Source organism: Tigriopus californicus, chromosome 7, assembly GCF_007210705.1.
Source record: "Tigriopus californicus strain San Diego chromosome 7, Tcal_SD_v2.1, whole genome shotgun sequence".
NCBI lineage: Eukaryota > Metazoa > Arthropoda > Copepoda > Harpacticoida > Harpacticidae > Tigriopus > Tigriopus californicus.
This window is the reverse complement of record NC_081446.1, coordinates 4,604,367-4,625,318: the sequence shown is the minus strand read 5'-3', so window position 1 is coordinate 4,625,318 and position 20,952 is coordinate 4,604,367. Positions and strand designations below refer to the sequence as shown.

General features: G+C 43.7%; 6 protein-coding genes across 6 annotated transcripts; 1 reads left to right on the top strand and 5 right to left on the bottom strand.

Moving 5' to 3' along the window:
• Positions 1-657: 657 nt before the first annotated feature.
• LOC131883862 (venom serine carboxypeptidase-like) lies at positions 658-3,011 on the bottom strand. The gene is made up of 7 exons (XM_059231461.1): positions 2,720-3,011; positions 2,475-2,647; positions 2,207-2,390; positions 1,918-2,138; positions 1,403-1,842; positions 1,220-1,339; positions 658-1,155 (listed from the first exon to the last, which is right to left on the bottom strand). The coding sequence occupies exons 1-7, from the start codon at positions 2,838-2,840 to the stop codon at positions 1,002-1,004; spliced, it is 1,413 nt and encodes a 470-aa protein (XP_059087444.1). The 5' UTR covers positions 2,841-3,011; the 3' UTR covers positions 658-1,001.
• Positions 3,012-4,796: 1,785 nt separating this feature from the next.
• On the top strand, positions 4,797-7,112 carry LOC131883358 (nucleolar protein 6-like). Its single transcript, XM_059230813.1, has one exon. The coding sequence runs from the start codon at positions 5,121-5,123 to the stop codon at positions 7,044-7,046; it is 1,926 nt and encodes a 641-aa protein (XP_059086796.1). The 5' UTR covers positions 4,797-5,120; the 3' UTR covers positions 7,047-7,112.
• LOC131883357 (uncharacterized) lies at positions 6,921-9,702 on the bottom strand. Its single transcript, XM_059230812.1, has 4 exons — positions 9,209-9,702; positions 8,744-9,112; positions 7,994-8,678; positions 6,921-7,925 (listed from the first exon to the last, which is right to left on the bottom strand). The coding sequence occupies exons 1-4, from the start codon at positions 9,404-9,406 to the stop codon at positions 7,105-7,107; spliced, it is 2,073 nt and encodes a 690-aa protein (XP_059086795.1). The 5' UTR covers positions 9,407-9,702; the 3' UTR covers positions 6,921-7,104.
• Positions 9,703-13,523: 3,821 nt separating this feature from the next.
• LOC131883616 (uncharacterized) lies at positions 13,524-14,460 on the bottom strand. The gene has a single exon (XM_059231130.1). The coding sequence runs from the start codon at positions 14,458-14,460 to the stop codon at positions 13,552-13,554; it is 909 nt and encodes a 302-aa protein (XP_059087113.1). The 3' UTR covers positions 13,524-13,551.
• A 123-nt stretch (positions 14,461-14,583) lies between these two features.
• On the bottom strand, positions 14,584-17,022 carry LOC131883615 (lipase maturation factor 2-like). The gene is made up of 4 exons (XM_059231129.1): positions 16,664-17,022; positions 16,395-16,592; positions 15,066-16,327; positions 14,584-15,004 (listed from the first exon to the last, which is right to left on the bottom strand). The coding sequence occupies exons 1-4, from the start codon at positions 16,792-16,794 to the stop codon at positions 14,616-14,618; spliced, it is 1,980 nt and encodes a 659-aa protein (XP_059087112.1). The 5' UTR covers positions 16,795-17,022; the 3' UTR covers positions 14,584-14,615.
• Positions 17,023-18,402: 1,380 nt separating this feature from the next.
• LOC131883572 (putative ATP synthase subunit f, mitochondrial) lies at positions 18,403-20,003 on the bottom strand. Its single transcript, XM_059231074.1, has 2 exons — positions 19,595-20,003; positions 18,403-18,570 (listed from the first exon to the last, which is right to left on the bottom strand). Exons 1-2 carry the CDS (start codon positions 19,890-19,892, stop codon positions 18,539-18,541), a joined length of 330 nt encoding a protein of 109 aa, XP_059087057.1. The 5' UTR covers positions 19,893-20,003; the 3' UTR covers positions 18,403-18,538.
• Between the last annotated feature and the right edge of the window lie 949 nt (positions 20,004-20,952).

Genomic DNA, 20,952 nt, shown 5'->3' with positions numbered 1-20,952 from the left:
AACCTATGAAGGCAGGTGGAACGGGTGAAGAACTGACACTGAAATCCGGGGGAAAAAAGAAAGAGCAGACCCGACTCAGGCTCTCTTAATAAAGAAGACTAGGGTTTACGAGCTCTTTCGAGGCGATGGGCACAATACATAGCACAGAAAAAGTTTCCTCTGGCTTTGTTTGCAAATATACAGGTCAGGACACCAAAACTAGGACTCTTAGTTGGATTTGGGAATTTTGAAGGTTTTTTTTAAATACCATGTAATCTGGCATTTCAGCCTGTTTCTCCATATACCTTGATTTCACCATTTGAAAATGGTCTGAAATTGTATTGCTATATCTTGTGATACGCGAGTATCGGTACGGTTGTACTAATTGCAAAAAACCAAGTGATTACTCGCAAATACACACAATATTGGAACAGCTTATTCAAGTTCAGGCTAAAAGGATAAACTCAGAGAAAAGTCTCTCCATTCAAGTCACTTGGGACTTTGCTTTGAACACATTTTGGTAGTAGTTGGGCAGCAGGGTGTCGTGCTTACCTGACCGAATCACTGGCTCCCTGAATTCGGAACTTGATTTTGAGAATCACGTAACTAAATGTGTTCAAAGCCGATCCCCTTCGCACACACCAGGGAGCCGGCAGGGAGGCAAAAAAATCTCAGAAATCTCGTGAGTGTCGCTTCTCTGACTAGCCCTATATTTCCAACAAACAAGAAGCCCCTTTGTGGCAAACGTGTAATCAGAATCCGTTGCAAAATTGAGACGCAACAAACGCATTCACCCAGTTTTGGACTCTCACACCCTCGATCATTCGACCATGGGAAATTTCTTCTGTAAACGGCATCGGTATCAGATTTCAAGAGAGCTTGCCTAAATCTGATTGGTTCAGTCTGCTTGCTCACGTCACGATTTGAAGGTTTTTGGTCGAAAGACACCTTTTATGGGTATTTTACCTTATGAGGCATACAGGAAAGCGTAAAAAGAGACAAATCACTTGATCAAAGGTAACCTAATTGAATTCTTTGCCTCTGGTGAACCGATTGATAAGGTCAAAGGCCCATTTTGGCTGATCGTAGGGAATCATGTGTCCAGCATTCCTAACCAGCACTTGAGTGAAGTTTCCAATCTGTTTGGCATAACCCGCCAAGTCGTTTCCAACATGCCTGCAAAAATCAAGCCAATAATGACAACAAATCCCAAAAACTCTCAATTCTTATTAAGCCTCACCATTTGATCCTGGAGGCTTTGAGATACTTTTCAGCTCCACTCCACTTCATTGATGTGATGAAGCTCTCGGTTAGAGGCCAAGCAATGATCACATCCATTTGACCATTATAAATGATTACCCTACAACGTAAAAAAAACCATGCATATTGTTCACTTTTTTTCGCACAATTTTCAAAACCTTACTTGTAGCGCTCAAGAAGCTCCTCAATCCAAGGCTTGACTGATTTCATAACATCTTCCATTAAATGCTTCTCCACCGCCAATCCGTTATTATAGGTCAAGTTTCCCACGTGAATTGCTTTTCTGACTTTGGTGCTTTGAATGAACTTGCCAAAATAGCTGAATTCCGCCGGGCTAGAGGTCATCAAGTAGTTGAAATAGTAATTGAACCCGGTAGCATTGGCAAAATACGAGGGATGTCCACTTAGATCGCCATTCAAAAGGTCATCAAAGGTTTGGAACGCTTGGACCCACTCTTTAGATTCGATTAACTTGACCTGAAGCTCCGAGACCTTCTTGAAATAAGCCTGATCCTCCTCGTCGATGAGACCAATGCCGAAAAGGAAATCCCCGTAGTTGGTCATAGTGACGGGGTCACAGAGACCATCGCCGATTGCCATGCCCTTAACATTGGATCGGAAAGCTCAATTTGGTCAGGAGTAAAGGTGAGCCTAAGAAGCCCTGACGATGGATCTCACCTTAAAATTGATCTTTTGCTTGGCGGCTGGATTGGCAGTGTGAATCTTATAAGAGATAGCAGGTACATATTTTCCAGCGTAAGATTCTCCCGTAGCGTAGAAATCGGATTTTTGGTACTGCGGGAACAACTGAAAGAACTGTAGCAAGGCCTCGTATAAATCATCAGCCACATTGGTTTGATCACGGGCGTAGCACTCGTCCCTTCCGGTGAAGCTAAAACCTTAAGATAGAAGCAAGTGTTCCCGAAAAAACGGAAAAAAATCATCATCCAGTGTCAATTGAACGTACCTGTGCCCACAGGATTGTCAATGTAGATCACGTTATGGGTCAGTGACCAAGCCGTGTCTCTAGCTTCGAGCTTCATAGTTCGGGTCACTTTAAAAGGACCGTGCTCCACGAACAAACCGAACATTGATGATCCACCGGGTCCACCCTGCAGCCAAAGTAGTACTGGTGCCTTTTCGGGCTTGTACTGAAATTATAGAATGATCCCTTTAATTGAGATTGTTTTAACCATAGATTTACAATCCAGGATCATATTCCCAATGATTCTTACGGCAGCCGGGAAGAACCAGAAGAAGAGGTTGGATTGACATGATGCCTTGTTGACTGTGAAGTATCCCGAATAGCTTTCGACCAAATCATTCATGGGCGAACCCACTCGAGCCATGTCTTGAGCCTGCTTGATTTTCCCCTGGGTAATGAGTGGCGTAAGGAACAATGGCTGACCTGATGCATCAGAATTCGGTTGTGAATGAAGAGAGCCTCATGTACCGCTTCAAATTCAACCCTTCAACTTACCCGTTTCATTTTGAGGAGGATTGTGAGTGGGTGCCTCCGGAAACATTTTAAGGAAGGGGCCTCGTCGATGGGCATCAGCCCAGACCACGCAACACAAAAGGGCCCAGAGGAGCTTGTCCATCTTCTTGGCCTATAGTTTCGTTTTTTGAGTGATATGGAAAGATCAATCAACTTAGATCAAGTGCGATCAGGAACCACAAAGCGGTCAAACAAGTTTAGGGTGAGTTCAATTGACTGGAAGTTAATTGATTGGGAAGAAAGAAGACTACTGATGCTAAGATGTCTAGAATTTGGATGTTGGATGACTGAACACTGGGCTGGCCAAAGAATACAATAAACTGGCTTGTGATCAATTCCCAAAAGACCATCCATTGAACATGCTGTTCAAAAAGCCCTATCAAGTTTCCGGGATAATTCCTAAACAAATCTTGGCATTTTCCTACCTCAAAACGTCACAAGGCACAATTTTGATTTTATTAGTTTATGGAATTCTAGCCCACATAAAAAACTTACATACCTTAAAAAACTTATAAAAACAAAAATTTCCAAAAACCTACTCAACGTCAATTAGGAGCATACATGCTCTTGAATATATATTATGTCATGCATTTCACCGCTACTTAGTTCCATAGGATTTAGTTATTCAATTAAAAGAAAAAGCCCCAAATGCCCGGTTATATGTTCTTTTAATTTGCCAGAGTCAAGGTTGATTTTCAATGTCACAAAAATGAAAGATTATTTTTCATTACTTTTCATTATTTCAAATTGACTTAAAATGTTGTACAACCACATCTAAAACCCTCAAAAAAGCATTTTTTGACAATTTCTATAAGAACTGTCTAAACACATCAATTTAATTCAGCGATCACTGAAAATTTCACAAAAATCAATGAAGCATCAAAGAAGCTATTTTTCATCAGTTTCATCAAAGTCTTCAACAACTATTGAATTATAATTCAATAAACAGGAATCGGCCCAATTGACCCTATTTGGTACAGGTCAACTCACAAAGCGCCATCTGAAGTGCAGATTGTAAACCATATTTTGGGCAGCAAAAGCAATCTTTAGAGTAAGGGGCTGGCTATAGGGCTTGTCAAGTGAATGCGTTCATAAACAACTGACTTTATTCGATGGAGTAAAATCAAAGACATCATGCCCAGCCAAACCGTATTGTGCATGCATTGAATTTTGACATTTATTTCATTTCACCTGCTTGTTTAAGTAAATAACATTTTGGTATTGAGCCAATATCATAGTGCGCTATCCGAATTACACCATACTTACACAGCTCTCTCAAAATCACCCAATTAGCTGTGATGTTTGTCTTAGCTCTTCCTCCACAAAATGTCTAAAACCAAGGTGACGAACCACATTTTTCCTTGAATTTCCTTCATTTGACATGCCCTATGAGAATAAAGGACCCGAGAGAAAAATCGTCTAATCATGAACGCAAATTTTGAAATGCGATAGTGCTAAATTTTACCCAGTAACATATCAATGTGCGTTCACGAAACTATCTGATACTCTCAGTAGGTGCAACTGAGTAAAAATTGCATCTCAGAATATGCGCTGACGAAACCACGCCGGGGGGGTACCCTATAGGGCTAGTCAAGTAAACGCGTTCATGGACAACTGACGTTATTCCATGGAGTAAAACCCAAGACAACATGCCCAGCCAAATCGCACAGTGCATGCATTGAATTTTGTCATTTTTTTCCTTTTTACATGCTTGTCATGGCAATTAGCATTGTGGTATTGAGCCAATTTGATAGTGATCACTGATTAACACCCAACATGATCATTTAGTAGGGTCTTGTAACACAACTCGCTCAAAATCACTGGATTATTGAAAATTCAATGGGCTAATGGTGCGAGTTGACTGTGATGTTTGTCTTTGTTCTCTCTCCCTAAAATGCCCAAAATCAGGGTGCCGGACCTTCTTATTGAATTTCGTCTACTTGACATCCCCTATTAGCTGCCTATTCCTGACCTTTCTTTATTTGTTACTTTCTCCACTCAATGCCACTCCACCACGCTTTGACCATTCCAAGATATTGCCACCCTGCAACCATACAGTTATTCTAGCTGGAGAGTCACTTTTTAGATCGTATTAAATACATATTTTCGATGGCAAATGTGAATCATAGAGTCAATACTGTCGAACCGTGAGCGGTCCATGAGAATAATTTTGGGACTGGCTCTGGGGTCACCCTGTCCAAACAAACCCGTAAGCACATGTCTTGAAGCGTCAAGCCCATTCCAATGCAACAACAACAAACACACGTGTATCACCTTTATCTAGTGCATTAGTGTTATTGTTAAAGAAAGATTATATAGTCAGCGAGTGGACCACCCCCTGAAGTAGGCGCCAACCCTCGGTCTATTTCACTCCAACGTCACCATGACGCTCTCCACCTCCGCCCCGAATGGCAGTTTAGCCGTGTCCGAGGTCGAGAAACGGACCAAAGTGCCGGGACTATCCCGCTTTTTGGCCTATGATCTGACCTTAAACTTAACTTGTGCCGCCCTCAAGTTGAAAGCCGCCCAAAAGCGATGGTCCGACCATTGGCAACCCCTTTTAGCCCGCGGTTTGTCGGGTGTGGCTGCCATGAGCCAGCCGAGTTGGAGCCAGAGACCCTCGGGCTGGTGCTTGACCTTGGGTTTGCGCTGGATAAGCGATCGCTGGCCTGCCCACAATGTCCTTATCGGACCGCTAGCCGGACCCGATTCCAGCTCGGCCCAAGCCTTCACCCAGCTCTGGGGCCCGAAAATGTGTCAATTGCGACGCTTTGAAGATGGGGCCATTCGCGAGTCGGTGGAGCTCTATAATCCTCGCGGTCCCATGTATTTTCCGGTGGCGATCATGGAACATCTCTTTCAGGTTCATGGCCCAGCCCAGCCCGTGCACATCGAGGTAATGCGGCTGGATCCCGACGAATCGCTTCTGCCGCGTTCATTTCAGACCCACGACGAGATGAAGGAGGTTCGACAAGCCATGGACAGTTTGTCGCAAATGTTAATAGCCCAAGCTGACCCGGCTCTGCCATTGCGACGAGCTCGCGGTCAAGCCGCGTGTTTACATTATGGTGGGGATGCCGCGTCGTACCGCGCACCCGAGAAATATAACCCAAATACGATGCAGGCCCAATCGGGCCGATATGAGCTCAAGTTGGAAGCCAAGATGTGTCCGTCCGAGTGTCGAGCGATTCCAGTGATATTGGATATCACGCATCGGAAAAATATGCGCCAAGAGTTGTTTGAGAAATTACGTCTGGCGTATTTGTTGAATGTAAAAAAGTCGTTGGATGCCCGAGGGAGCTTGACCATGGTCAAGGATCACAACCTGTACGTCAAACATGAAGGATATTTATTTGCTTTGGATGTGGAGCCCCCGAGCTTTCGAAGTGACGCGGATGGAGGTGAAAGTTTAGCCGTCTCATCGGCTAATAGCTTGTTACAATTGGTGGGATTGCGATATTCAGCTTGGGCTGGGACCTGTCACCTGGTGAAAAAATGGATCGCGTCTAAAATGTTGGAGTCCGTCCTTCCGGCTGAAATGATCGAAGTAATGTTGGCTGATGTGTTTGTGAACCCGCTCAAAAACTTAAGCGAGCCAAAATCCGTAGAGACGGCCTTACTTCGATTTTTCGATATGCTTTCATTCAAGGATTTCCACGCGGAGCCCATTATTTTCAATGACAATGACACCATCCCTGCCTCCAAGATCAATGGCCTCAAGAAGACCATGGTAACCCACCGAGACACTTTGCCCTTCTTCGTAATCATCACACCTAACGAGAAATCGCCATCGAGCCTATCGGCGGGTGTAAAACCGTTCATTGCCAAGCGGCTGATCAATCTCGCCAAACTCACCTTGGCGCAGCTCGTGGTGGACTCGAATTTGGTGTTGAACGAGTTCAAGAACACATTCAAAGTAGATTTGAGTATCTACGATGTGATCATCCACCTGAAACCCCTTCAAATTCCGTTCATTCGTAACAAAGTGGATGTCAGTGCTACGAAGGATATCGACCCCAAGACTTTCCCCGTTGTGGATTATAATCCTGTTCAGTGCTATTTAAGTGATCTTCGGGACAGTTATGGATCGGTGGCCGACTTCTTTTATGGTCAAGGAACCCCGGCTATCGGAGTCAAATTAACCCGAGAAGCCCTGGATCAAATTCCGGTCAAGAGTCGGAAGCAAGGTGGGGGGAAATTTATCTTGGGCGGAAAGCGCGTTCACAGTATAGAGGCAATGATTGAAGATTTTGAAATTCTTGGTTTTGGTTTGGTCAAATCGGTTGAGACCAAATTGAATTCAAACTGAATTTACAAATTTCGTATGTGGTAAGCCAAACTCTGAAAAAATAAATGCGTTGCAAAAATCACAGAATAGGACGGCCTTTGGCCTCAGACTGCCAATCGATAATATCACGCGAGAGCATTGTAGGTACGGACATGTCCTGTCCCAAGCTAAGGGCAGCGGCTTGAATGCCCGCAGCCACAGCTTGACCTTGGGAGTGATGGTTGAGGATCGAGGTTATAAAAGCGGCTGAGAGGCAATCGCCCGCTCCAGAACAGGACACGGCATCGCAAATCTTTCTGACTGGATAATGCGTGGCCGATATGGTGAACTCACTACGAGACTTACTCCCGGGATCATTCCTTAAAGGTAGAGGTTCGTGAGCTGAGCCACGTCGAACTATGAGTACGCCGTCGTCGCCCATGGTCACGATGATCACTTGGAGTAGGGTCAACATATCCACACAAGCATCTACGGCCTTATAAAGAGAGGCGTTACAATCGTTGAGATCGTCGTAGGAGTATGCACTTCCCGTAGCCGAAAAGAGCTCTTTCAAATTGGGGGAAAAGTACGTCACAGCAGATGGAACGCCGGATTTAAGAAACTTGTCTGACTTCCGGACATCCGTGGGTTCGTAGAAAACGGGCACATTGCTAGCATTGTCAAGTTGAAGAAGGTAATTGACACTCTCTTGAGGGAGGTTTCCATCCAACACGAGCATTGAGCACTGTTCGAGCCGTGGTAACTGTTCTTGGATTAAAGATGGTGAGACTTGGGTGTGAATACTCATGTCTCCGACCCCCAGACGAACCGCACCGTCGCAATCTAAGACAATGTTATACATGGCTGTCCGATGGTCACTTAATATGGCCACCCGGCTCTTGTCCAGCTTCTCATTGTGCTCTGTGTGCCAAAGAAAAACAGGTTATTTTACATTTGGGTTCGTCCATTCATTAAGCTAGCATTCATACCTATCATATTTCGGCCAAGATCATCCGCCCCAACGGCAGAGATGAACATGGGATTAAGATCAAACAAGGCCAAAGCATCGGCCAGATTCCGGCCTACGCCACCATAGCCGAAATCAACCGTTCCAAGATGAGTAGATCCGTCCATGGACACCACAGGATCGCGTATATGCGTCACCAGATCAAGGATAGATCCGCCCACAACCATCGGTCTGAGCTGGATCGTTTCGGCGGTCGAGGCCTTATCGCGGTCGAGTTGTAAATGATGCGACTTTGGCTGGATTGAACTACGCACGAGCTGGGCTAATTCTACGGCGATATCGGCACCCACCCGAGCGTTGTTTTTTATTAAAGCCAAGTTGGCTTTGAGCGACGCTCCTTGCGAGAGTTCATTTACTTTCCCTAAAACGAATGGCGTGACCTCTCGACCCGTGATTCCTTTTTCGTCGGCCAAGGCCAGAGCCTGCTGGATGGCCTCCTCCACATCCGTGGCTTCATCCGCTGCAGGAATCGGCACACTCATGAGGATTCCCGAATCTAAGTTCAGACTATGATGAGTAGCCATGAGTCGGGCCATGTCTCGCTCGTCCCGGACATGAACCGGAGAGCGGAATCCGCTCTTCCGCGTAAAAAAGGCAGGAAAATCGTCGGTCTCGCCCAATGTTCCCACACAAACGCCTTGAGTTTCCTAAAACAAGAGAAACTACTCCAGTTCAATGGCCCACCTAGTTGATCATTGGACTCTCCACTCACCAGGTACTCGAGGGTGCGACCGATATCCAAGATGGATTTGATCCCAGCTGAAATCACAGTGGTGGAGCTTCGTCCCATTTCCACCAAATCTGCGCTCACATCCATGGAGTTCTGGCCTGCTCGATGAACCCCGCCGATTCCGCCCGTGACAAACAAAGGCAGTGAACCCCACGGGGTTTGTCGTGCCGCCAACAGAGTACCGGCCACGGTGGTCCCGCCATGACCTCCCCGGGCCAAGACCGCCGGCAAATCTCGACGGGACACTTTCACCTTGGCCGTGTCAGGTCGGGCAAGCCAGGCCAGATCATGATCGGTCAATCCAATGTGAAGTTTACCGGAAATGATGCCCACCGTGGCGGGTACCGCACCCTAGAATCCAATCAAATATATTGACATGGAGTGACGGCTGGGTAGGCCGACCTGCTTGCCTGTCTGCCTGCCTGTCTGCCTTGGGAGGTAACTGACCCGATCTCGGATGATATTTTGGACTTGATGGGCCATTTCCAAGTTGGTGGGATAAGGCATGCCATGGGTGAGGATGGCGGATTCGAGCAACACGATCTGGGAAGCCAGGAGATCCCACGGGCTTTGACATTGGTGGAGGATGCGCTGGACCTCGGGTGAAAACCGCAGGAACTCCCGTCCCAGCAATCGCGGATACATGACCAGTCGAGGCAGTGGTCTAATGCATGTATTCAATGGATATGGCTGGGTGTTGTTTGTACCGCGAACACGTGATTAGCCAAGTGGACATGTTTCCATGACAAGTTGTCAACAAACACATTTCGTACATACATAGATAGAGGTAGGCCATCCGCTGCTCTATTCAGTAGCCTCGTTTCTATCACATCACAAATTCATGGGAAAATAGGTGTGGGAGGTTATTCCAGATGGGTACATTCCCGTTTCAAAATCGTCATCTCAGTTGTTCGAAAAGCTGGAGGATTTTGTGATCTTGCGCAATCTCTCCCAACATGTTTCTGCAGCCAACATAGCGAATAACTTTCTGAACTTGGTCTTTTCTAGACTTTTTCAATGACTCTCATCTGATCCAGTATTCTCATGCGACACCTAAAAATCTGTCAGATCATCATCATATTCTTGAGATTGACCCTCATTCAAAAGCTGGCGTGCTCTAGAGTAAGACCAGCCACAAAGGTCGGTCGGGCAAAGTTCAAGTTCAAAGGTGAACATTGGCTTTTGATTGTTGAAAGGCTAGAGGAACCATTGACCTGTCACATGAATCGTCCATAGACGTAGCCTTAGACAAGATGAGTTTGGTTTTTGAGGGTGTTTGCTCCACTCTGGCAAATCCTGAAAGCGTTCCGAAAGTTGGAACGCAATCTAAAATTCCGAAGGGTTGGAAGCAATTGTTCAAAAAGAGTTGCAAAGTAGGAAAAAGGCTCCAGAGCAATTAGAATCTAGTAGTTGTGGCTATAGCCTTCAAAGAAAGTTGGAATCGATCAAAGATAGGATTAAGGCCCCCATTGAGAATGGCCAATTGAAAAAGGAGAGAAAAGTGGTTTAGGAGGCCAGGTCGAGTCCGAAAGCCTTTTTCTTTTACACGGACCGGTTTTCAGCAGGGGCGAGAAACTATTAAAAGCCATTTTCTACCACCTGGCAGAAAATGGTGGCAGAAAATGTCAAGAAATGGAAATCATTGTATCATTTTAAATCATCTTTTTCTAGTATTTACGAATACTTCCGTTACATTTTCAGCCTAGCTGTATGTATAGGCTTGACACGCTGGGATGGGTATTTTGCATCGAATTTGATATTACAACCACTAACCGTCACTGCAGTGCGATGGAGTTTGAATTTTGCCACTCATTCAGCAATGGCAATATTCAACTTTCAAGGAATTTCTGCCACTTTCTGCCACCATTTTCTGCCAGGTGGTCAAAAATGGCTTTTAATAATTTCCCATCCAAGTTATGTCCTCGTTGGCAAAAATCCACTTTGAAGGAATTTCTGCCACTTTCTGCCACCATTTTCTGCCACCTAGTCAAAAATGGCTTTTCATGATTTATCTATCATTATTCTTATCTGATCTGAGTCAGGGTTGCCATTGACCTAGACTTTTTTGAATCAAAATAACAGTTGCATTTTAAAAATTATATCGTATTAAATAACCATTTTGATAACGATGAAAAGAACTGTATTTGTTGTGGCTAGGCCTTGGATATTACCAGTGGTCTATGGATACTGTTATCAATAAAATCAAACCATCAAACAATATAAATACGAATATTTGAGGAACATTTTGCATTTCAGCCAATCCTATACCAATTATTTTTTTTTCGCTTTCTAGCGAAGGACACATGCAAAAACTTATCCAAACCCTATGATCTTTTGTGTCGTTGACAACTTTTAGAATGAAGATCTTTTTTAGATTCCAACCACCGACGGCCATTTTTGACCATCTTCCAGCAATTTCTGCCAGTTTCTACCAGTTTTCGATCAATCTCGATTTTTCCTAACGCTGGTTTTCGGGGGAATAAAGTTCCCTCTCGGTACGCAGAGGAAACCAAACGCCACTACTAGAACTCCGATTTCATGGCGCTGTGTTCACGAGTTACCGGAATCTAGGTTTCCAGCTACTCGGAAGAAAATAGAAATCCTCTAACGTCAAATTTGGCTTCGAGTGGTTTCGTAGGGAAATTCATACCTTGAAAACCGGTTCCTTTAAAACTCTTTTAAGAAGAGTTTTAAAAGAAAGCCTTTGTATATTATATCGGTGGCGTTCTTTGCATGCAGTTTATTCTAGTTCGGATATCAAAAAGTCGGTCGGTCAACCCCTAGAACGTGTTCAGGATTTCAACATACCCTCTCGTGTGACGAGAAGCTCGGGCAAGCCCTCGCCCTTCTCTTCAAACTCGAGGCATGAAATGGGCGAAAGTATTTAAGGTGTCTTGACCTTGTCGACTATCTTCAAGCTCATTGCTCTAAAGATGAGTCTGTTGAGATTGGCGAGGCTAGCCAAGTTGAGGTAATATATGATCTTGTAGTCACAGATGAAGGTGCTTTAGAGGCCATCATGGACTTGAGACTTTCGAGCTCTCCTGGCCCTGATGGTGTGACATCTCAGTTTCTGATGAGATGCTCACTGGTTCTTGCTCCAGTGTTCTCGTTCTTGATGCTGTGTATCTTGGATCAGGGCAACTTTCCCTCTTCTCTGAAGTTAGCTCACGTTGTTCCAATCGTTTAGGGGGGGAGATAAGTCGCGCCTCGGTAATTTTAGGCCTATTGCTCTCCCTTCGACTATTGCGAAGGTGTTTGAGAAGATCATGATGTTCAAACTTGTAGAATGTTTTTATATCTACGAAGTCATTCAGCAACCAGCATGGGTTCCGAGCACATTTTAGCACGGTTACCCAACTGATTCAGCACACAGAGCAGTTCATTGAGGGACTAGAGAGTCATGAGTCAGTCGATAAAGTCTATCTTGACTTTGCCAAGGTAGATCATGGTCTTTTGGTTAAGAGGCTCCATGAAATTAGAATCCTAGGTAAAGTTCTCAATTGGCTAAGAAGTATCATTTGTAGTGGAAAGTAATTGGTTAAGATCGAAGGATCCCTTAGTGACATAAACATGATGTCAAGTCGGTTGTTCCTCAGGGCTCCATTTTAAGTCCTCTCTTTTTCATCATCTTCATTGCTCCACTTCAGAATATTATTAGTAGTAACGACAGTATCTCTTCCTATGCTTATGAAAACAAAATTAGTTTGTGGTAAGAATGGTCAGAATTCTGGTTGTCTGATAAAGTCCTAAACCAAATCTACTCTTGGTTTGCATGAGTAATATGACCTTGAATGGAATTAAATTCCGCTCAATGACCTTGGGGTCGACGCCATTAGACCCTCTACTGGATGATGAATGTGAAGGCATTCAGTATTTCTCGTCCGGAGTCCAGCGATAGTAACACGATGCTAACTCTGCACATGTCCATTGTCCAGCCACATCTCGAATATGCCTTGCCCATTTGGGCTCCAATGAGCTCAGCAAGTTTGCATAAGTTCAATCAGGTCCAAGGATGTTTTACCTGGAACGTAGAAGGTATGAGAGAGCTCTCGTATTGGGAGAGGCTAGGAAGGTTGGGACTGCACAGTATTCAGAGAAAGTACGAAAGGTATCCGATACTGTACGTTTTCCAAAGCATTCATGACACTGGTGTGTGGTTCATGAGCTTTGTCCCAACTAAGGTTTTAGGGTCAATTGCAGTGACCACAGAGGCTTAACGTGTGTTTTAAGAGCACCTTCAAGCCATCGGGAATCCAGGCTATTAAGAACAATAAAGTCCAACTCTCTTCTTCCTCGGGCTCCTTCATTGTTTAACTTACTTCCCTCTGATATTGGTAGGGAGTATGTAGGTGTTGATCCAGTAGCAGGATTTAAGTCAGACTTAGACAAGTTTTTGACTAAAATTTCTGATCAATCTTATATTCAAGGGTTAGCTAGATCCGCCAAATCTAATTCGTTGGTCGATCAAATAATGTATGAAAATAAAAGTGAAGTAAAATGAATAAATGTTTCGTCTTACAGTGTTGGGATTCCAATCCCAGTAGCGGCAAGGAAGTCCGCCCCTAAAAAATAATGTTGTAGCTTTAAAGTGAAATTGGTTGCGAGATGCCATGTTTACAAGTTAACCGATGCACGGGAAAATGAAACTCGTGAGACAAATTGTCAAAAGATAATAAGACGAAACTTCAGGATAAAAAGGAGCTTTGAAGCACCAATAAAGGTTTTACATACTCTGAAAGATAAAGAAATAGTCAAATAGTTAACCAAAAAAGCATTTACTTTATTTTTTAGCCTTGTCTGTTAGTATTCAATTGTTCCTTTAATTGATTGGCCTTTTCCATTGGCAAAGTTGGTCTCGAGGTAAACTCTCCTTCACTTTCATCTGACGAAAAAGAATCAAATTCCGAGGTCATCGCGTCGACATTGTCTTGCTTTTTGCTTATTCGATCTTGTAGAGAGGGATACGGCTTGGTTCTGGGCTGGAGTGGGATAATCTCCCCTTGAAGCACACCCGAGTTACTGGGCGGTAAAATGGGTGGGGACACAGTTAATCGAGCGGCACTACCTGCCTGATTTCTTGCTCTGGGAGGCGGGTTTATGAAGTGATTGGATTCAAATCGCCAGGAATGAGTACGCGAGACCTTTTGACCCCGTGCTTTCTTCCAATTGGGTAAACAACGGCAATGTAGCTTCTTCACTAAATATATGATCAGGACCACGAGTATGATAAGGACGATTACGGCAGATAGTCCAAGTGTGGAGTAGAAATAGGTTGAATCTGAGTCCGGTGGTCTTGGTTCTTCAGAGGGCAAGTTGATTGTCACATTGGAACAGAAAAACGAGTTGGACCCGGGGTCTTGAAGACTCAGAAGATGAACTTGACGGGCGTTTGTGACGATGAGAGGGCAGCTTTTGGCATAATGAGAGTCTTTAATTATGACTAAATCTAGTTTCACTCGGTTGCAGTCGTTAATGTGAACTGCGTTCAAGTCTGCGATGAAATCCTCTGAAATTGTTTCAAGGACGTCTTTCTGGAGACTGAAATCTTCAATGTCAGAATTATTGACGCAGTTACAAATCACTTGGTTCCACGATTCTGTTTTGTTAGGTTCTATCAAATTTGGAACGCACTTCATGGAATGAGCCTGTGAGGCTAAGTCCAGGCCCATCAATATTGACAGTATCACCGGTATCATTTTTTTCAATCAATTGAGAATAATTTCACAACAAAAAGGACACTATTCACATGTGGAAGGTGGCTTTTTTATCTTATCTCTCCTCCAATAAATGCGGCTATCAGAAAGACCAACACCCAGAACTCGCACGTCAAAGATTGATTTTTTTCCAATTTTTATATGAACAAATAACTTAAGCCAGCCAAATATGGGCCGGTGCAAACAAAACATAAGGACCAGATCAAGACCCGATCCGACACGGTTTGAATAGAGCCCCGAATCACATCCAAAATCGATTGAATGGGGTTCCTCAAGGTTGAATTCTTGGACCTACGCTCTCTTGCCTCATCTAGAACATTGATTGACTTGAGATATTGGATAATCTCCTGGCTGTCCAGGGATATTGGCGGCAAATACTCGTGTTTGAGGTCTCGGCTCCAAAAGTGTCGATCTCGGATTGACTGGGTGAAATGGTAGTGGTACAATTGAGCTCGGACAAACTTGGGTGGGCGGTCAGGGAACGGGTTGAGCTCTTTGTCCATGAGATTTAACACATCGTGTTCGTCTGAAAACAAAATATTGTGTTAGATTTAAATTACTCGTGAACGGTAAAAAAACCACCTCACTTTGTAAAATCCTGTAGACCAACGAGATGAACCACGGGTTTTGTTGATAGCTTCCTAAGGCCGCAAACCACAGTTGCCAATCTAATCTCGGCTGATGGGGCAACATCATCTTAGGTGCACAATCGAGGGCTCCAGGCTTGTATAAAAAATTGTACTCTCTCCAAGGTCCCTTCATTGAATTTGAGCCTTCAATGATGAGTTCAGGGCGCCCTCCCACCCCAGTCATGGATCGGAAGAGACCGTAAGAACTCGTGAGATGCAGGTGACCGAGACTGTTCCCAATTTGGGGTACATTCGTGGGAATGTAAGGATATTCGTTCACTCCTAGTCCTCGCAAAAACGTGGGCACACTCAAGCAAAACATGAAGGCGGAGAGAAAGACAAAGAGATTGGTAAAAAGAATATTTATCAATCCCCCAAAGAGTGATCTTGAGGTCCTCAGAGCGATCTGCAAAGCCTGCAAAGAATTCCAAGCCAAGAAAGCCCATCCCACCGCTACACTAAGCTTGGAGCTCTCCGAGACGAAATCAATAAATTGGGCATAGTTGAACTGGAGTTTGGGCACGATAGGAATGGAGCTTCCGCTCAAGCCGATGTCAAAGAAGAAGTAACCGATGCTTAAGATCAAAGCTAAGAATCCGAGAACGTTCATGATCATCGATATGATGGATGGAGCACTCCGATATGAGCGTCGTGGTCCGTACTCTAGCCAAGAGTCGTCCATCAGACTGAAGCATAGGGCAATGTAGAGGAAATTAAAGAAATTGTAATTGCCCGTTAACATAATGATGACCATGAGTTTGATTTGGGCCCAAAAGGTCAGTTGTCGAAGGAACTTGGTAGGTGCAAAGAATAGGAAGGTCATCGGGATCTCAATGATGTACGTCCCAACCACGGATAACTTGTGGAAATATTCTGGGGCTTGGAAAGCAAACCAAGACAAATATGTCGGCAGACACTGGGACTCAAAATGGACGGGCAGGGCCGTGAGTCCCCACCAAGTGGGACACTTGGAAATCAATTTCACGCAACCTGAGGCGAACATCATACGAAAGAGCAACCATCGAACCAGACCTAGGGTCATCACGTCCCAGGGACGAGTGAGATGGAAGCGTTGCGACCGAACCGGGGCCACCAGAATGGAGAGAAAGCCAACTTCCAGGAGCAAGGTGTCCCATTGGAACCACAAAAAGGTTTGTCCCACATCAAACATGGATTTGTAAAATAGCCACAGCAACACGAACAACAGACGATTACAGAGGCTAAAAGCAAGAGATGAAGCGTATGATGAACAGGCCTTGGATTAAGAAAAAAAAAATGATTTCCTACGTCGTCCAAAAGGTCATGAAGGCCGCTAGTGTGGCTCCCAACAAACAAAACACCTCCATAGTCTCATGAACTTGTAGCCCCAAGTAATTTTGGCCCAAGGGTAGAAGTTGGGGGTTCCACTTCATGACGGCATCCAAGAATCCATTCCAACCACTCTGGGTCCACAAAAAGCCATGTTTTGTTCCTTTCGATACATGCCTATGAAATGGTTTTAGCAACGGCAATTTAGAGAGCTTTATAGTCTTAGGGGGTCATTGTCTTGAACTTACGGCTCAGCCGGCAGAATCCCACGAGGTCCATAGAGTCCTGGGATTTGAATGTACAAGGAGAGAAATGCTACAGCATAACAGAAGGTCACGCCCCGGAGAAACAATCCGCGGGTGCGGTGGTATTCCACCATGATGATGATGATGTTATTGATACTGAAAGGTCGCGCTTGTGTTAATGAGGATGTCGATGCCTTCAGAAATAAAATCCCATTAATTATTCAATTTTGCGCCCCCGGCCAGGATGCTCTATACTACTGCCTCTTCGGCAAGATGGAAAATTGGAACGGTGAAACGCTGAACAGTGAATGCCGAGTCCAATTTGTTGGTAAAAGGGAAAAATAAGACACATGTTCGATCGATATGACTAGGGCTGCCAAAAGGGCCTGAACAATGAATGACAATTAGGTCAAAAAGATAGTCTTTTGGACCTTTTTATTCTCGTCTCCACCTAATCTTATAAAGTTAAAATTACAAAAACTTTTGACATCTAAGTAGACATAAACAGAGAGCTATATGTTTTATAGGGCTTGTGAAGCAAAGGAAATCTTTAAAAAATGTGGGCAGCAGCACTGATTTTCAGCATTTTGGGGAGTGAGAAATAAGACAAACATAGTAACCAACCTGCATTTGCTCTTGAATCCAATGAGATATGATCGTGAAAGGTTAGGTATTTCCTTTTTTTCTTACCGCGGGGAGATGAAATAGTGTCAAAGGGTCGGTTGAGCACTCTTAGGCGGCTTGGACTAGCTTGAGCCATTACTTGTATTTTTTTCCTTTTTTAGCACTACCGTGGCCTTAACCATGAGTGTAATCGTTTTGATTCAAGAAGTAAATCTTTGGCTCACTTTTCATCCCAAAAAGTATTCATTACTTGCCTGAAAAAAATATGAGCGTCAAGTAAGATAAACGGGTTATATCGATAGAACTGATTATCAGAGTGAGTTGGGCTTTGCCGCTGCGATAGTACGAGCCACAGAGGAGCCGGCCAGTAGATTTAACGACATAAACTCAAAACGCAGATATTTGGCTCATGGTTATTGAAATCTAGAACTAAGACAAACATCCCAGTCAACTTTCCCAATCGGTCTATTGAATTTTCAATAATCGAGTGATTTTGAGTGAGTCGTGCTATAAAACCCAACAAATTTAACATGTTTGGTATGGTGTTAATTGGTGAACCCACAATCTAATTGGCTCTATACCACAATGCCATTTGCTTAGACAATCATGTATCATAATGGAATAAATGTCAAAATTCAATGCATGCACAACGCGGTTTGGCTTGTCTCCATTTTTTTTACTCCATGAAATACCATCAGTTGTTTATGAACGCGTTCACTTGACAAGCCTTATTATTTTTTCACAAAATGATAGACTTGATAATACAACACAATGACCCTGCAAATAACGATGCTGGTTTGGGGAGCTAGGGTCGGAGGGGTGAGCCCCTCGCTTGGTCAGCGAAGCCAGCCATCACATTGTCCATCTCCAAATTTCTTTAGGCAAATTCATGCCCGGTATCAGTTTTGTCACACAATATTAATTTTATCCTTTGCCTTTTTTCAAGTTGCCAAATAGCTAAACGTGGCAACGCCATATCTATTAGTCTAAATAATTGGGAGTGCTTTTTCAACCCATTTCAAATATTTTGTCCCAATGCTGAAGATCACGGCCATCGCTCGGATCTGTGTTTCAGTTAGATTTTGATTAATAGAACAATTAGTAGTAACAACAGCCACTGAGAGTTAATCACTAATATATTTTGCCATTAACGAGACTATGAGAACCAAGATGGCGGTGTTCTTCTCTTCTCCGGAACTTTGCAAATTTGCCAGGTTGGAGCTATCCAATGACCGTCCAGTCCAAAGTGATTGATTACCAGTGGTATTTTTGCAACTTGTGTTTACCTGCAAGATAAATGAAAGCATTAATTTTTCGCTCTATTTCTTATGATGCTCACATAAAATACCAAATAACACTAAATTATGAAGCCAATTTATGCTTATAACTCTTCATAAACAATTATAAATATTCAAACTACTTTTGTCCATAGCAAACTCATTCTTTTTCTTTTTTGTTTATTTGGTTTTTCACTGGCTTTTCTATCCGCTACAGGGATTGTAATCCCCACTACCATGAAAATGAAAGGTTATAATTCGTTTATTTATTACCTTTCAATCTTTATATGATATTTGGTCTACCAGCGAATTTGAGTAAGCAGACCGAGCACCGAGCTAGTCCTTGAATGTAGGGTTGATCTGGAATGCTCTCTAAAAATTTGTCCAGGTTTGACTTGAAATATGCTACCGGATCAACAAGGCCTACGTATTCCCTACGTATCAATCAGTAATAGTACTCAAAGGGCTTGGAACTACATTATCTGCCCAAGAAAAGGCCAAATTCAAGACGAACACAAGCTGATCCACGTATTAGTTTCCAGGCAAGGACAGTCAGTCGAACTTCGATTTAACGATATTTAAGCAGTTTACCACATACTGTATTTACTTCATAGCAAGTGTTCATTTAACGATAAATTTCAATTTAACGATATGCTCTCCGCTGACGGACAATATCGTTCAATCAAAGTTCGACTGTACAGGTCAATTCAACTTTCCAGGCTTTTTAAAACTTTAATAAATCATTATCTGGGTATTCCCTTCCTTGATATAATTCGCGAAAAGCATTCAATAATTTGAGACTTAAGGTTAGAGGGCTATTATATAGCATCCTCTAAGAGCTGACTAATCGGTCGAGAAAGACAAAAAGTCATAACTACTCCTGTCTAGTTGATTTGCCACACGATATTGAGGGAAGGTGAGATTTTTTTTTGCACACAGCATACATGAATTCAAACTAGCCTTTAATTGTCTACAGTTCATGTTGATTGCATGGCGTAGTTGACCGGAGCCGTTGAAAATTTGAAAGACTTACGGATGTCGGACATGTTGAGGGCCCAGAAGAAGAAGGACAATCCCACGGCCATTTGGACCACGGGCACGATCCCCGAGTGCTTGGGGAACAAGTACTTGTGACTCCATCGCCAGTAGCCGCGACTTCCCGCCCGCACCCAATCCACGGGGTTCTTGGAGCGGCGACTCAACCAAGCGGGCAGCTGGCCCAATTTCACCTCAGACAACGGCGTGTCCTTAGGACCGTAGTACACGGCCGGGTCGTAGGGTCCGTGGATCTTGACATTGTACTCCTTAGGCAATTCGCCGAAACCAAACATGTCGGGGTGATTCGGATGACGGGAGAATAAGACACGGGCAGACCAAACGAGCTCCTAGGGCCAAGTAAGGGAATGAAGCAATCTATGTGGATAGAGAAGACACTCAGCTGAAACTGAAAAGATGGAGATGGACAGCTGACTAACTAACCCAGGGTGGCTGTTGAGTAGTGAAGTGTTGCGAACCGGAATGTCGTCTTTTTATCATTCAAAGATCTCAGTTAGGGCTCCCATCACGAGGGAAATAGGGCACACATGCGAAGTCAAAACTGCTTAAATGGGTGACAAAACGTGACCCCGCCAATTGGCAGTCCCAAAAGAGGGTTTTCAAAGTAAATAGCACATTTCCCGGTTCGAAACACATAACTACCGTCGAAGACCAAAGACTAATAATAGTTACTAGGGCCGTTCAAAACTTATTTGCATCCTGCAATTTTGCATAATTGAAAAACTTATCCTATGATCAAAATTGTTATGTAAAAAATTTCACCCTGACATTTTTTTTTTCTTTTTTTGTTTTTGGCTTGGCTTTTCGCGGGCTTTTCTAACCGCTACACGGAATGTAATCCCCAGTACTATTATAATGAAAGGTTATAATTCGTCTATTTATTATCTTTCAATCTTTATATGATACTTGGTCTACGAACGAATTTGAGTTGACAGACCGAGCTAATCCTTGAATATAGGGTTGATCTGGAATGCTATCTAAAAATTTGTCCAAGTCTGACTTGAAAGATGCAACCGGATCAACAAGGCCTACTTATTCCCTACGAATATTGGAGGGAAGTAAATTAAACAATGAGGGAGCCCAAGAAAGACGAGAGTTGACTTCATTGTTCGAACTAGCCTTGATTCTTGAGGACTTGAAGGTGCTCTCAATATGCACATTAAGCCTCTACGGTCACTAGAATTGACCCTAAATCCTGGGTTGGGACACAGCTCATGGATGCTTTTGAAGACGTACAATATCAGATACCTTTTGTACCTTCTCTGCACACTGTACAGTCCCAACTTTTTTAGTCTCCGCTAGAGGGCTCTAGTCTCCCCCCATACGAGAGCTCTC